The sequence below is a fragment of the Mercurialis annua genome, linkage group LG8 (genome assembly GCF_937616625.2).
Source record: "Mercurialis annua linkage group LG8, ddMerAnnu1.2, whole genome shotgun sequence".
In the NCBI taxonomy this organism is placed as follows: Eukaryota; Viridiplantae; Streptophyta; class Magnoliopsida; order Malpighiales; family Euphorbiaceae; genus Mercurialis; species Mercurialis annua.
In genome coordinates, this window is record NC_065577.1 from 4,776,383 (window position 1) to 4,792,640 (window position 16,258).

General features: G+C 28.6%; 3 protein-coding genes across 3 annotated transcripts; all 3 read left to right on the forward strand.

The window, feature by feature from the left end:
* Positions 1-1,621: 1,621 nt before the first annotated feature.
* Positions 1,622-9,273, forward strand: LOC126659588 (ABC transporter G family member 1-like). The gene is made up of 8 exons (XM_050352884.2): positions 1,622-1,960; positions 4,035-4,114; positions 4,496-4,951; positions 6,166-6,252; positions 6,405-6,530; positions 7,753-7,947; positions 8,043-8,129; positions 8,481-9,273. Exons 1-8 carry the CDS (start codon positions 1,681-1,683, stop codon positions 9,147-9,149), a joined length of 1,980 nt encoding a protein of 659 aa, XP_050208841.1. The 5' UTR covers positions 1,622-1,680; the 3' UTR covers positions 9,150-9,273.
* A 1,527-nt stretch (positions 9,274-10,800) lies between these two features.
* On the forward strand, positions 10,801-12,094 carry LOC126662313 (putative F-box protein At3g17490). The gene has a single exon (XM_050356248.2). It carries the CDS (start codon positions 10,892-10,894, stop codon positions 11,990-11,992), a length of 1,101 nt encoding a protein of 366 aa, XP_050212205.1. The 5' UTR covers positions 10,801-10,891; the 3' UTR covers positions 11,993-12,094.
* Positions 12,095-14,169: 2,075 nt separating this feature from the next.
* Positions 14,170-15,353, forward strand: LOC126661508 (F-box protein At3g07870-like). The gene has a single exon (XM_056104088.1). It carries the CDS (start codon positions 14,226-14,228, stop codon positions 15,351-15,353), a length of 1,128 nt encoding a protein of 375 aa, XP_055960063.1. The 5' UTR covers positions 14,170-14,225.
* The last annotated feature ends 905 nt before the right edge of the window (positions 15,354-16,258 follow it).

Here is a 16,258-nt window from a genome sequence, read left to right on the forward strand (position 1 = left end):
TTGAGTCAACAATAAGTTTTGAGGCTGAAACAAAATAACCAAAAATTTGGGCACCACATCAAATTGTGACATGTGATAAATAACTGAGCTATTACCATCGTGATAAACGATTCTGAAAATATCTTTAATAGTTTAAATGCATGAAGAATTGGCTTATTTTCGTCTTGATTTATGTATGTCTTCTCCAAAATAATTTAATGCTGTCGATTATTTATGACAACAATTGATTGTATACCAAATTCAAGTTTTTAAAATCGTGCAAAACGGTGTTTTTAATTGTCAACAATTATTTTGAAACAGACAATTATTTTGTTAAATATGAACTATTTTTTTTTTAATGGTCGATATTAAATTTAAGATAAGTAAAATTTTCATTTTTTGAAATTCACACAGATCTTTTATGGTTGATATTATGAAAATTACAATTTTTATGTATATATTTAATTAAGAATCCATGGACACATATAAATATGTACTCAATTTTTCTCATTTTTTTATAGTAGAGAGGAAGGTGCATGTTCGAGAATTTGGATTTATAGCTAGCTAACAGTTTACTGTTTAGCGATTATATTAATTTATTTTGATAAATTTTGTCGGTAAAAATCTGATTTCTTAGTAGCCACACATATATGAGCTCCTTATCTGTTCCATTTCCAAGCAACATAAAAATACATGGCCACCCATACAATTCATATTATGAGCATTTAAAAATTAATCACAATATCTTTTTTTTTTATCAGGAACTATAGGATGTATATTTTCAATGTTTTGCCAGTTTCGTCCACCACTTATGTACGAATTGTGCCAAAGTCAAGAGGATTTGATTTATAAAAATAACATATTATTTAATCAATTTATTTACCTTTTATAATAATTTAATCTACAACTAAAACAATTCCAACTAAAATCAAACTAATCGAATTAATTAAAATCTAAGAAACACAGTAAAATTGTGTTTTCTGTTTCGGAAACCCGAAACTCTCAGAGACTCATATGGAAAGTGTCAGACTGGCTCGATAGATAATTTAAACAGCTGTAAAAAAACTTTAAAAAATTACACAAATAATTAAATATAATCAATTTTTTGATGATAAATATAATCAATTAATTAAAAGAGTTATTCATAAATAAAATTTCAAACTTTCGCGTTTGTAACGATTTATACAATTTTTAAAGGTCCAACATTTTTTTTTTAGCTTTTTCTATCATAAAGACATTTTTTCTTCACTATATGTCGCTTTGATGATTTTTAATGACTAAAACGATATCGAATTATTATTTTAGACTGTAAAATGCCAATAAATGAAAAGTTGGTATTATTTTAGCTATATTTTAAATGTTGTGTTTAGATTTCTGCAGATTTATAAAATTTTATGTTTTGTGTATATTTAAATGATTTATTATTAAGTATTATAAATGTATAAAGAAAGTTTAATTTATATATACATATTATTTATTTGTTTCCTTCATGTTTTGTGTCCTTTATTTTAAAAAAATATCGTTTCTCTGTGTCCATTTCGTATCGTCTTTTACCGAACTCAATTACTTCAATTTAACCGACTACTCACTCCCAATTCACACTATAGAGAAATAGAAGTTATAAATCTCTATAAATACCCATGCTTCCTAGGTATTACTTACTACAAACACCTCTCTAGCTCTCTTCTCTTCCTTCAAAACATGGATTCTTCTAATCTTTACCCTAATAATTCATCATCATCTTTGAACAATTATAATGAGCATGAAATAACATTAGAATTGGAAACTATTAATAATTCAGTGCCAATTGGAGATGGTGTTTTCTTGAGTTGGGAGGATTTGTGGGTAAATGTTTCAAATGGGAAAAAAGAAAGCAAAACAATACTTGAAGGAGTAACTGGTTATGTACAACCTGGTCAGTTTTTGGCTATTATGGGTCCTTCTGGTTCTGGAAAATCTACTCTTCTTAATGCTTTAGCGGGTATACTTTTTTTTATTAATTGGCTTACATTTTTATTTTTTTTATTTTTTCCTAATACCATTTCATATATTAGTTTTTTTTGGTAGTTATGAAGTGTTTTTTTTTTGAATATATAGTTAAATATTTGATTTTGGAAATTTTTATGCTATTTTTAAAGTTTACAACAATTCTAATCTAATTTAAAATTTGATTATTGTATTGAAATATTGTTTTTGAAAGTTATATATGTGAAATAATGAATACTATAAAATAATAAACAAATAGTATGTAATGGTTTTAATTCATAATTAAAATACTGTAAATACATATCAAATTAAGTTATTACCGCTTACCGTGACGGAAGAAAGACGGATTTATTCTCTAAGCAAAGCTACTAATTAATTTTTTTCATTTAATTTTTAATTAATATTGAGTTTTTTTAATTTATTTTAAAAGATTTTAACTAGTTAAAATTTCTTAAAATTTAATTGAATTTCAAATTTAATTTTAAAATTTGGACTTCTTTGAAAGAAAAAAATTAGAGATCAGAATAACTTTACTATGACAAACTATTAGTATTAACTAATTCAATTAATAGAAGTAGTATATGGAAAAACCAATATAAGTTCAATAATAGAAATATAAATAGTCAAGTAATTACTTAATATAAAAAATTCAAAATATAAAGTGTTTTTTTTTTTTTTTTTTTTTTTTTTTTTGGTAAGCCCATCCGGTTTCCAAGGCTTCGCCCTGACTAATCCGGATCCGACCCGTGTCGCGCACCTGGCATGGTGGGGGAGTCTTCCAGTGGGAATTTTCTGCATTCACAAGGACTCGAACCCGAGACCTTGCTTAAGCGATACCATATATTCCATCCATTTTGATTTTGAAAGTTCTTATTTTTAAAAGAAAAACACATAAATTTTTTTTATGTTCTGCTTCTTTTATTGATAGTAGAATTTTTTATATTTCTTTTTTGAAATTATTATGAAAAGATAAAAAATGTTCAATATAAAATAGATTTGAAACTTTAAACTAAAATATTCAGAAATATTACATTTTTAAAAAAAAAATGGATATAGTGAATAATTATATAACATAATGGTTGCGACACCTCATTTGTGCAACAAACTAATAGGGACGTTAGTCATGTGTTAATATTTAATGATAAAAAAGTAAAAAATAATTAAAATTTTACTATCATAAATATTCATTAAGTTGTTGTAAAATTGACATGCCACAACATTCATTTTCTCAAGGTCCACATACTTTGAACGAAACGTTCCTTTCCCTGATGTTTTTCTACGAAATTCCGAAAAGTCATTTAAAATCTAAAATTAATCGTGCAACACAGCAATTAATGATAAATGGAAAAAATTCCAAATTATTGAACCATATTATTTTTTTTTTTTTTTTTTGGTAAGCTCATCCGGTTTCCAAGGCTTCGCCTTGACTAATCCGGATCCGACCCGCGTCGCGCACCTGATATGGTGGGTGAGTCTGCCAGTGGGAATTTTCTGCATTCACAAGGACTCGAACCCGAGACCTTGCTTAAGCGATACCAAGCCGCTTACCACTTGGACCAACTCCCATTGGTAATGTCATTGCTAGGATTTGAGCCTTGGTTGATTGAACCATATTAATTGATTGATGTATATGTATCATTTCACTCCCACGTGAGTATGTTCTCATGCACGTACACTGGGAAACATAAATAACCTATACTTTGTCGGGATAGATAGATTATGAAAGTTTTACTTTTCGACAAAAATAATTACTCCACGATTAATTTCGAGATCAAAATAACTACTACAACTTGCAACTTTAAAAAAAAAAAAAAAAACTTCTCTTTTTTTTAAATTCCATAATCCAAGTGTGTAGATCAAAATAATTTGTTTCTGTATTAAATGGAAGATATAATGTTTGATAATGAGAGATGCCGAGTCTGTATTAGAAGTGTGCATTTGGTTGAAACCGGATCGATTTTAATTGAACTGATATTTTTTTTTTGTAATTTTTAAAACCGAATTGAACTGAAATTACAACTTACCATTTGCCACATCATTATTAGTAACTCGAAGTGTGTATGTTGCAGGGAGACTGGATTCAAATACAAGACAATCAGGAGATATTCTAATTAATGGTCGTAAACAAAGGCTGGCTTATGGCACATCGGTAAGAAATTAAACAAGGGTTAAAGGTCCAAAAGATTCAAACACTTTCCTCATTGTTTTACAAATTTAATCAATAATGATTAATTTTGATTATTTAAGTATAATTTGTACATTTAAATGGGGCAAATAAACCCCGCACCAAAAAAAATACCACAAAAATAACTAAAAACATGAGGGGCCAAGTGTAAAAAAAAACTAAAAAAGCTTCATTGCTCTTTCCGGAAAACTTAAAGTGTTTTTTTTTTTGCTAGTGAATATTAAGGGCTCAAGTTGCCAAGAAAAATCTAAAACAATTTGAGCTCTTTTTGAATAATTTGAATTTTTTTTTGTACTTTAGGCCCTAATTTAATGTTTTTTTCTTGACTTTTATGAACATATTCAGGCATATGTGACACAAGAAGACACATTGATAACCACCTTAACAGTGAAAGAAGCAGTTTACTACTCAGCTGAGCTTCAATTACCAAAACAAATGTCAAAATCAGAAAAGAAAGAAAGGGCAGAAATGACAATAAAAGAAATGGGTTTACAAAAGGGTATGAACACAAAAATTGGAGGGCTAAGTGGTGGCCAAAAGAGAAGACTCAGCATTTGCATAGAGATTTTAACAAGGCCAACACTTTTATTTCTTGATGAACCCACCAGTGGACTTGATAGTGCAGCTTCATATTATGTTATGAGTAGAATTGCAAATTTGGGTCAAAAAGATGGGATTAGAAGAACAATAATTGCTTCAATTCATCAACCTAGTTTTGATGTTTTTCATCTTTTTAATTCTCTTTGCCTCCTTTCTTCTGGTCAAATTGTCTATTTTGGTCCTACTTCTTCAGCCAATGAGGTATGTACTCATTTGCACATCTATTAGTTTCTTAATGAGTCACTTTTAATTTGTTTTTAGCAATTAAGGACGACGTTCTTATTATTTGAGTCAATTAAGGATAAAACTATCCAATATGAAAAAGTTTAAGGACTGGAATAATCCAATTTTATTCTTAATTTATATAAAAATAGAGAGTATTATTTTTAACTGAAAAATTAAGAGTATATTCTAAATTGATAAAAAAAAAGTTTAAAACGAGTTATTTAATCATAAGTCGCAAGTTCGTTGACCCTTTACTTGGCTATCAATTGATGAAATTTACTACTAAATGGCAAAAGATGCAGACACATCCTTCAATTTTCGATAAAAAGTATTTGTACTCTCGATTCAAATGTCTTTAAACTTATAAAACTAGAACTAATCCTTTTGACTACAGTTGACCCTCTAATAGTTAATATTCTATAAATTAATAATTCTAATAATTAATAAAAAATTGAGAGAACCAACTTCGTTCTACGTCGGATAATTAATAATTCTATTATTTAATAATTAATAAAATTTAAAATATATTCTTCATGAATATTAATTATTAGAGAGATTTTTTTAAAGAAATATATTACAATTGATGATTTATTTGAGATAATACTAACCTTAATTCATAAAGTGGAAGTTAAAATACCATCAAATTATGACTTTTTTATTCTTTTGAAAAAATTTAAAAGAAGTATTAGATAAACAAATTAAAATAAGTAAAGTATCTCTAGTATAAAAAATATTAAAAATTATTTTACTTTATGAATACAACTTCTTAATAATCATTTTTTAATTTGATATCAATTGATATTAAATTGAATATAAAATTATTTCTTTTAAATTAAGTGATTGTAAAGTGTATTTAGTTAGTTTTTTTATAATATAATATTAATATTAGGTCTATTAATGTAGATTTAAAATATCTTTTATAATTTTTTTATACAAATTCAATAAATTAATAATTCTAATAATTAATAAATTTTTGATCCATCATTGTATTAATTATCAGAGGGTCGACTGTAGTTCTGTTTTATATTTTGTTTACGAAAGGAGTTGATTTGTATCAATTTTATAAGCTTAACTTAAGAGTCAGGTTGCATTAAATTAGAAGTTAAGAGATTAAATATTCTTTTATTAAAAGTTTAAGAGTGTATTTCACCTTTTGCCTTTTTTAAGCTAATTCATTATCTATGTTGTAGTTCTTTGCTCTGAGCGGCTTCCCTTGTCCAACTCTTCAGAATCCGTCTGATCATTTCCTTAAGACGATAAATAAAGATTTTGAAAATGTAAGAAATCCGATTATTAAATTTAAAATTATTATTATTTCAGTATTCCGCATTTGAAACCGACTTGAAATAGGTCGTCTCCGGTTGTTCCTTAATTATCCGTAATTTGATTAGGAGTAAAAGTTTGATTTTGTTAATTACGTGATTAACAGGATCTTGAACAAGGTTTAGGTGATGGAATGACAACAGAGGAAGCAATTACCACTCTCGTAAATTCATATAAATCATCAAGCAATTATCAACAAGTTAAAAGACGAGTAGCTGAAATATGCAAACAAGTGAGTATGGATTATTACATTATTATCAAAAAAATTCTAATAAAAAAATTTGATAGTTTGGTCTATCAATTTCATATTTGCATCATTTATATTAAAAAAAAAACATGGTCAAATTGATATAATTTGTTTTAGCCTACTAACTTTTTTTAATGATTAATATGTACTCCATAATTGAAGAAAAGTTCATAAAAATTTTAAAAAATTATCTATCAATCTTATCAGAATTTTTATTTTTTTATAATTATTTTTTTATTTTAAACCAAATTATCCAAATATGGACTAATATGTTATAAAAATAAGACACTATACTTAGTTTTCTAAATTTGTATACCATTATTTTTTTAAAAAATTCCAGTTTGATTCATTTTTTTTAAAATATAATAATAGCTTTTTTAGAGCTGACATATTGTAAAATAATGTGTTCACATGCATAAAAATTATCCTACTTGACATACACAACATGCGCCATGTCAGCTAAAAACTAAACATGAACATATTTAATAATATTCAGAAAAATGATAGACCAAACTGACAAATTTTAAAAACGAATAAAGTGTCAATGCGCTCTCGGAACTTGTGATACAAAATCATCTAACCCAATTTATACTTTTTTGAGCAACTAACCAGAAAACCCTTCATTTTTTGGGTCAAAGAACCCCATAATTTATATTTTTATTTAAAAAAAATAGATTTAGGATTATTATATCATAACAATTAGGAAAGTATTTAATACTTTTTTACAACTCTGACCTCCGATTTGTATTTTACGCGTTTTAAAAATACAATTATGGGGTTATTTGACCCAAAAATAAAGAGTTTTGGGGTTAATTGCTCAAAAAATATAAATTGGATTAGATGATACCGTGTTACAAATTCAAGGGGCGCGTTGACCTTTTGTTCATTTTAAAACCATGGTATACTTGACAAACAAAATATACTTGTGGGACAGATAAAAATATTTTACCTTATTTTTATTATTAAAAAATTCATAACTTAAGATACTGAATGAACTATATTTTATTTTTATCATTTAGAAGTAGAACCGTTATTTTTTTATTTGCTTCAATTATAATTAATTGACTAAAAGTATAAACTCGTAGAACCAAATTAATTTTTTTAATAATAAATTTATTAATTTAATCATAGCTATGAATACAATAATTCATTTTTCCGGTTATATGTCATACGAGCAAATGAAAATAAAGAAAAGTATGATTTGCAGGATTGTGGAGCACTAGAGACGGGGAAAATTCAAGCTAGCTTCTTAACTCATGCTATGGTTCTTGCAAGAAGATCGTCCATTAACATGTTTCGAGATCTTGGCTATTACTGGCTGCGTCTTGCTATTTATGTTGCCCTAGCTCTAGGCCTTGCTACTGTGTTTGCCAACCTTGGGTCGAGTCAAAATGCCATTAAGGTAATTATATTATAAAGTTCAATGTTATTTTAATTTTTTCAATTTAATTTGATTTCTATGATGTAAAAAATCCTGAATTTAATTAAATATTTCAGGATAGAGGATCGTTGCTAATGTTTATATCTTCCTTCTTAACATTCATGACCATTGGTGGATTTCCTTCTTTTGTTGAGGACATGAAGGTACATAAAATTTACTTTTGTCTCACATTTTTTTAATTTAATTAAAAAACTGTATACTATTTAATTAAGATTGAATTAACCGACCGAATTATATTGAAAAAATTATATTTCATTTTTTTTAAATAATATTTGGTTTGATTTTAATTATAACTCTTGAAACTTTCGGTTTGACCAAACCGATCTATTACTATATTATTGAATTTATACTATTTAAATCAAAACTAATCTATTACTAATCTCATACACTAACAATACATAAAATTAGTATTTTATTCATTCTCGTTCTCTCTTATTTTCATTCCGATTTTTGAACTTGAACCAATACCCTAAATGGGCTATTGAATACTTCAGGTATTTGAAGCAGAAAGGCTGAATGGGCACTACGCACCATCTGCATTTGTTATTGGCAACACATTATCAGCTACACCATACTTACTACTCATATCACTAATTCCCGGAGCTATAGCTTATTTCCTCCCCGGGCTTCGCGGCGGGGCGGATCACTTCGGATACTTTATGGCAGTATTATTTGCGTGCATGATGCTCGTCGAGAGCTTAATGATGACCGTTGCAAGTATAGTACCTAACTTTCTGATGGGTATAATTACTGGTGCAGGAATTCAAGGTTTAATGATTTTAGGCGGCGGGTTTTTTAGGTTACCGAGTGATCTTCCTTCAATATTTTGGAAATATCCAATGTATTATATTTCTTTTCATAGGTATGCTTACCAAGGTATGTTCAAGAATGAATTTCAAGGACTTAGATATTCTGATGATCAAATTGGTGAAGACATTTTGAGAGATGTTTGGCAAGTGGAATTGGGTTATTCTAAGTGGGTTGATCTTGCAATTTTACTAGGAATGATTATTGTTTATAGAGTCTTGTTTTTGTGTATAATCAAGATTAAGGAGAATGTTAAGCCCTTGATTGCTTCTCTAATCTCAATTCCTCCCAAGAAAATAGCACAAACCATGGTGAATCCGATGGCTACACCTTTACACACAGAGATCAATGAATAAAATTAGGGATGTAATCGAGCTCAGAGTCGAATTCGAGTTTTAATTATAAAGTTGAGTCGAATATATTATCACCGTGTTTCGCTTAATTGAATAAAATAGATGATATTGCTTATTTAGCTAGAAATGAAGGAGATTTGTGCTAAACACATGTATGTCATTTTACGGAAACTTTAAACTTGGACTTGTATTTAAATATACGCTTTCTTTTAATGAAAGGTTTATATCAGTTGACATTTTACAGAAACTTTAAACTTGCACCTGTAATTTTGTTTGGAATGAGTGTTGTTTATAGAGTTTTTTTGGTACAATTAAGATTAAGATAATATTAGGCACAAATCATGGTGCATTTTATGACTAATGTATAGAATTAAAGTCAATTTGCGAATTAATTTTGAATAGTGTATAAAATTAGATGTTTTATGATAAAGTTATATAATCAGAGGCAGACCCGAAACTTTTTCATAAAATGAGAAAGTATATACTATAAGGACTTAACATTACTTATGAAAGAGTACAAGAGCTTATGAGTACCTTTTCCAACAAAAAAACTCTTTATTATAATTTTAATGAATTTCAATTTAATTAAAAATAAAAATTTCCTACAACTTTGGTTGTAGGAAACTCTTACAACCATTGACATGTCACTCATTGATTGGCTTTTTAAATACATTTAATATATCTATAAAGTTATACTTTAGTTCCTATATTTTGTTAGAAGTTATATTTTAATTATTTAGAGTAATTTTATTTTTTTTATTTTTCCAAATAATACTCCCAAAAACTATAATTTTTATTAACATTTTAGCATGAATGAAAAATTAAATTAATAAAAATTAACTCATATATTAATAATAATATAATTTCAATTTCAATTTCAATTTACTATTGTAACAATTAATCATTATTTAAAATCATTTAAGTGTAACTTATTATCATTTTAAAAAATAAAAATGGATTAAATATATGTTTATCTAAAATAATATATTATTTTTAAAAAAAATATTAATAAAAGTTTTTAGTAGCCAAACTTATAAAAAATGTAGGAACTAAAAATATAACTATGTAAGTATATTAAATGTATTTAAAAAGGCCAATCAACAAGTGTCATGTCAATGGTTGTTGTAGTAACCTTGGTTATAGGAAATTTTTGTTCTTTAATTAATCTGACCAAACCCGGATATTAAACTCTGTAGGTCACTAGGTTTTCCTCAAATTACAGAAAGGTCACTAAAATGTTTTTTGTTACAAAATGGTCATTAAATTATACCTTTTATTTCAGAGGGGTTCAGTCATATAAAACGTTGTGTTTTACGCAAAAACGCAACATTTTTGCTTCCGTGGCAAGTCAAAATTACAAAAAGGAACATAGTTCAGTGACCTTTTTATAATAAAAGGTATTATCCAATGACATTTTTATAATTCACGAAAAGTTTAATATTCTTTTTGTAGCAACATAAACATTTTTGTAATAAAAAGTATAGTTCAATGACCAATTTGTAACAAAAAAAATTTAGTGATCTTTCTATAATTTGAGAAAAGTCTGATGATCTACAGAATTTAATATCCGACCAAACCCTAATAGAGCTAGTGCGGCTCTTTTCAGAATCATTATAACAAGAGTCTAAACATATCAACAAAGCCGCTTAATTTGTTTTCAGCGTACAAAATCTCACTTAAAGCATACAAACCCTAATTTCCTGTGTTGTTCATAGAAAAGTGAAGGAAGATAATAGAAAAGAACAATGTCAGATTATCTCTCTGAAGAATTAGTGGCTGAAATCTTGAAGAGAGTACCAGTTAAATCTCTGTTGAAATTCACAAGTGTTTGCAAATTATGGTATTCTCTAATCACAAACCCTAATTTCATCTCTTTTCACTTAGCTCACACCACTCAAGCCAACGAAACCTACTTGCTTGTCAAGAAGAACATTTCATATGGTAGGAAACCACAATTCGTTTTGCACAGAGATAATGATTCATTTAGTGAGTATCAAAAACTAGATTTAAGCTCTTTTTTCGCGAAAGAGAATCTTGATAATGGTATAAAGATTGCGGGTTCATGTAATGGTTTGGTTTGTTTGTTTGATAAAATTAATAATCGCCTGATTTTATGGAACCCGGCAATTGGAGAGTTGATTACAACTTCTTTAAATGTGCGTAACAAGAGAATGTGTGTGGTTGTTGGATTTGGATTTGATAGGAAGAACAATGACTACAAAGTAGTGACGATTGTTTATGATGATTATTCTAAGATATATTCGAAATTTTATCTTCTAGGAGAAATCATCCAGCCATCTATTGAGCTTTTTGAACTCGGCTCCAATGTTTGGAGGACTATTACATTCAAGAGTCTAAATTATTTAGTTGTTGGTTGCAGTTGTGCTTATTTGAATGGGATTACTCATTGGTTTGCACAATTATACAATGGGATTGCTATAAAAACAATGATAACATCATTTGATTTGAGCAGCGAAGCATTTGAAGATATAATGCTCCCTAATGCCCTAGCTAAATTAACTAATCACCTTAGTCTTTCTTTAACAGTGTACCGTCAGTCATTAGCTGTGATATGCTATGAAACATTGGATATGGTAAACTGTAATTACCTAAAATGTTCGATTTGGGTGATGAAAGAGTATGGTGCCTTAGAATCTTGGACGAAACTATTTACCATAGATTTAGAAAATCGTGGAGGTTTCAAGTTGGTGCTAGGCTTTCAAGGGAATGGTGGAATTCTCATTGATAAAAGTGATGCTGATGTAGCTTCTTATGACCCTCAGACACAAAGGATGACCCAACTAGTAGATAGTGACGGTGGATGTTACTCGGTAGCGCAATGCTAACTCTACATGGAGAGCCTTGTTTTATTGAAGGGGAGAAGGAACATTTAAAAACATTTACAAGGTTAAAGCCTTGTGTTTGTTTTGCTTATGTTGATCCCAAATTGAAACAATATTCAACTAATTTGACCCTCTTTTTGATGAACTTTATGATATTTATGTAACTGAAAATTTGAGATTGTTGGTTTATGTAAAGTGATTGTATGGTTCTTATAATTACTTGAATGGTGTCGTCCAATGCCTCGTAAGTAAAACTCGCCATTTGGTTGCGGAATTTTATCATAGAAATTTGATAAGTAGTCACAGAGTATTAAGCCTTTGATTGCTTCTGTAATCTCAGTTCATCCATAAGATAAAAGCACAAATCATGGTGAATCCTATGAACTGAGAGACTAATGTATAAAATTAGGTCATAATCGAGTCGAGTAAACTCACGCATTATTCGGATTTGACTCAAATATTATTTAAAATCAATTTGATTTGAGCTTAAATTTTTTTTAGAGAGCTGAGATCGATTTTGACCTTGCTTCAATTAACAGATAAGATAAATATGTTATTGCTTATTTAGTTAGAAATGAAGGTAACTTGTGCTAAGAAAAATGTATGAGATGTTGCATGAACTCATAAACTTGGACCTATATGTAAAAACTTCTTTCTTTCTGCAAAAGATGTTGTTCTTCATTCTTTTTATTCATTTTTATCGAATAATAAGAATTTTCCTTTTAGATAATCGGAGAGATGGAAATACTTGTGGGAAGGATTCAAACCTACGGTCTAACAGTTTGCTGTCCAGCACTTATACCATTTGAGGTATAGCGAATGTAATCGGAAAAAAATGTAAAGTTATTTTTTTAATTCAAGTGAATATTCTTCGTTGATTCTTGTTATTAATAATATATGGCATGTCACTTTTCATCGGTCAATGAGGATGTTATTAATCTCTAAAAACAAGTTTAAAATTGTGGATAGATGAATAACTATATCAGGTATAAGTGCTAGCTATGATTATTCCTGATTGGTTTTACTCAGTGACATGCGCACATATATGCTGCCAAATAATATGTACTCCCTCCGTCCCATTTAAGAAAGGATATATCCCATTTTTATTTGTCCCACTTAAGAAGGTCATATCGTGTTTTTTGTGCCAATTAAATAGGGGTAAAATAAGAAAACACTATAGTAATTAATGCTTTCTTAATATATGTGAAAAAGTCATTTGTCCCTTCTTAAACGGGACGGAGGGAGTACAACTTAAAACACTTTGGAATGAAGTAGTCAATTTGAGATCATTTGTTTGTATCCCAAAGTGTTTTAATAATTGTAGACATTTTTTTAGACGCAGAAAATGTGAAAAAATGATAAAGAGCATGATTTCTAGAAAAAAATATCATCAGATGATAAGTTGATTGGTAATTTTAAAATAATTAGGGACTAATTTAATACTTTATGATGAACTTGCTAATTGAATAGTGATTGTCGCAAAAACATAAAAAAACTCTCAAATTTTTATGGGTCAATGTTTAAACTTTAAATAAACGAACTAATTCCAACACTTTAGGATTTTACGGATCAATTAATATAATCTAGGAAGACCGAATGTTTTAATCAAACGCATTTGGTGACCAGAGGCCCAATTTGACAACTTTGGTGATTAAATAGTCATTTAACCACTTAACCAACCTAACTAATGGTAATTAATGGGAGAGTTTCTACGTTAGCACACTCGTATTTAAACTACCTTAACTCATATAAATATCCTCTTTTGAGTTTTTGTTTTACCAAAATAATTTCAAATTTTAATGATTAATTAAAAAAAAATCATTGTCATCATTTATATTAATCAGAGTAAATAGATTATTTACTCCTCTAATTAATATAAAGGATAACAATGATAATAAATAACTATATAAAATTAACTTTTATTTTACTGATAATTAATATAAATATATTTTCATAAGATGAGAAAAATATAATATTTTGGACTCTAAGAACTTATGTGCATTAGTAAACACTATAAGGGCTAAAGAATTACTTGTGAAAAAGTAGAAGAGTTTATGAGTACTTCTTCCTAATTAATTTCAGTTTTAATATGACCAAACCCTAATAGAGTCATTGCGGATCTTTCAAAATCATTATAACAAGAAGTCCAAACATATATCAATAAAGCCGCTTAATTTATTTAAAGCGTACAAACCCTAATTTCCTATGTTGTTCATAGAAAAGTGAAGAACAAAAAATGAGAAGATCAATATCAAATTATCTCCATGAAGAAGTGGTGGTTGAAATATTGAAGAGACTGCCAGTAAAATCTCTGTTGAAATTTAGAAGTGTTTGCAAATTATGGTACTCTCTAATCACAAACCCTAATTTTATTTCCCTTCACTTAACTCACAACAAAATCGACTCCCTTGTTTGGAAGAACTCTGCTGCTCGTTCCTATGAATACACATTTGTTTTGCACATATATAATGACTCATTTAGTGAGCTTAAACAAAAATTTGTTATGAACAGTTACATTGTTGGTTTATGTAATGGTTTGGTTTGTTTGTCTGATAATAGACTATATAATCGCCTGATTATATGGAACCCGGCACTTAGAGAGTTTATTACAACATCTTTACGTCATTGCACTAATCTGTTTGCTGGATTTGGGTTTGATAGACAGAACAATGACTACAAAGTGGTGAACATTGTTTATGATTATTACCACTATTCTAAGAGATATTCTTCTCTACCAGATATCGTCCAGCCAGATTCTGTTGCGATTTTTGAACTCAGCTCCAATGTTTGGAGGACTATCACATTCAAGAATCTAAGTTGCTGGGTTACTAACGAATCTTGTGTTTATTTGAATGGGGTTAGTCATTGGTTAGCACAAACATACGATGGGATTTCTACAAAACGAACCATATTATCATTTGATTTGAGCAACGAAGCATTTAAAGAGTTGATGCTCCCTCATGCCCTAGCTGAAGAAACTAATGAGGTTCGTATTTTGTTAAAAGTGTACCGTCAGTCATTAACTGTGACACACTATGAAAGATGGAGGTGGATATACCGGAGTTACTTACAGTGTTCGATTTGGGTAATGAAAGATTATGGTACACCAGAATCTTGGACTAAACAATTTACCATAGATTTAGAAAATCATAGAGGTTTCAAGTCGGTGCTAAATTTTCAAGAGAATGGTGAAATTCTCTTTGTGTTGCGTCTTGACGATGAGATAATTTCTTATGATCCTAAGACACGAAAGGTGACCCGTCATGGAGTCTATAGATCTGGCTTAGTGGTGCATTCTAATTACATAGAGAGCCTTGTTTTACTCAAGGGAAAAAGGAACATCGGTAACCAATTAGAAGGTTAAATTTTATTCTAAAAACATACTGCTCAAGTAGGTTTAATTTAACATATTCTTCAATTTTTTTTGCTTTTATTGATCATGGAATTGAAACAGAAATAAATTATGATATTTATGTAACTGAAATTTTGAGATTGTTGATTTAAGCTATGGGTTGGTCTGTGTGTTAGGTCTTTTTATTCAAAAAAATGAATGCAAAGTGATTGCATGGTTCTCATGCTTACTTGAATGGCACAAATTAAGTCCTTGATTGCTTCTGTAATCTCAGTTAATCCTCCTCAAGAAAATGGCACAAATTATGGCGAATCCCATGAGTACAAAATTAGGACGTTTTTATATATAAAATAACAATTAGGGACTTAGTCGAGTCAACTCGCGCATAATAAAAAATGACTCAAAATATTACTCCAAATCGATTTGAATTTGAGTTTGAAATGAAATGTTTTGGAGTGGAGTCGAGATCGTTTTTTGACCTTGTTTTGATTGAGAGAATAATATAAATGTCATTGCTTATTTAGCTAAAAATGAAGGAAAATTGTGCTAAACGGTGTATGGCATAATTTTACATAAATTTTAAACTTGGACCTGTATTATTATATAGAGGCTTTTGATAAATTATAATATTGAGAAAATTAGAGAAAAAACTCTATTTTCTAAAATAATAGTAAATTATACCTCAACAAAGAAAAGATAGAAAAAATACCACACCTTTTTAGCACTTTTATTTTTTTACTCTAAAATCTTTTTTTATTATAATAATACTTATTTTTTATTACTTTTTTCTCTAAACATTTTATTTTTACTCTCACATGTGTATCTCCCTTTTTTCCCAGATTCTCTCTCTCTCTCTCTCTCTCTCTCTCTCTCTCTCTCTCTCTCTCTCTCTTTTCTTCTCCTCCATTTTTTCTTCT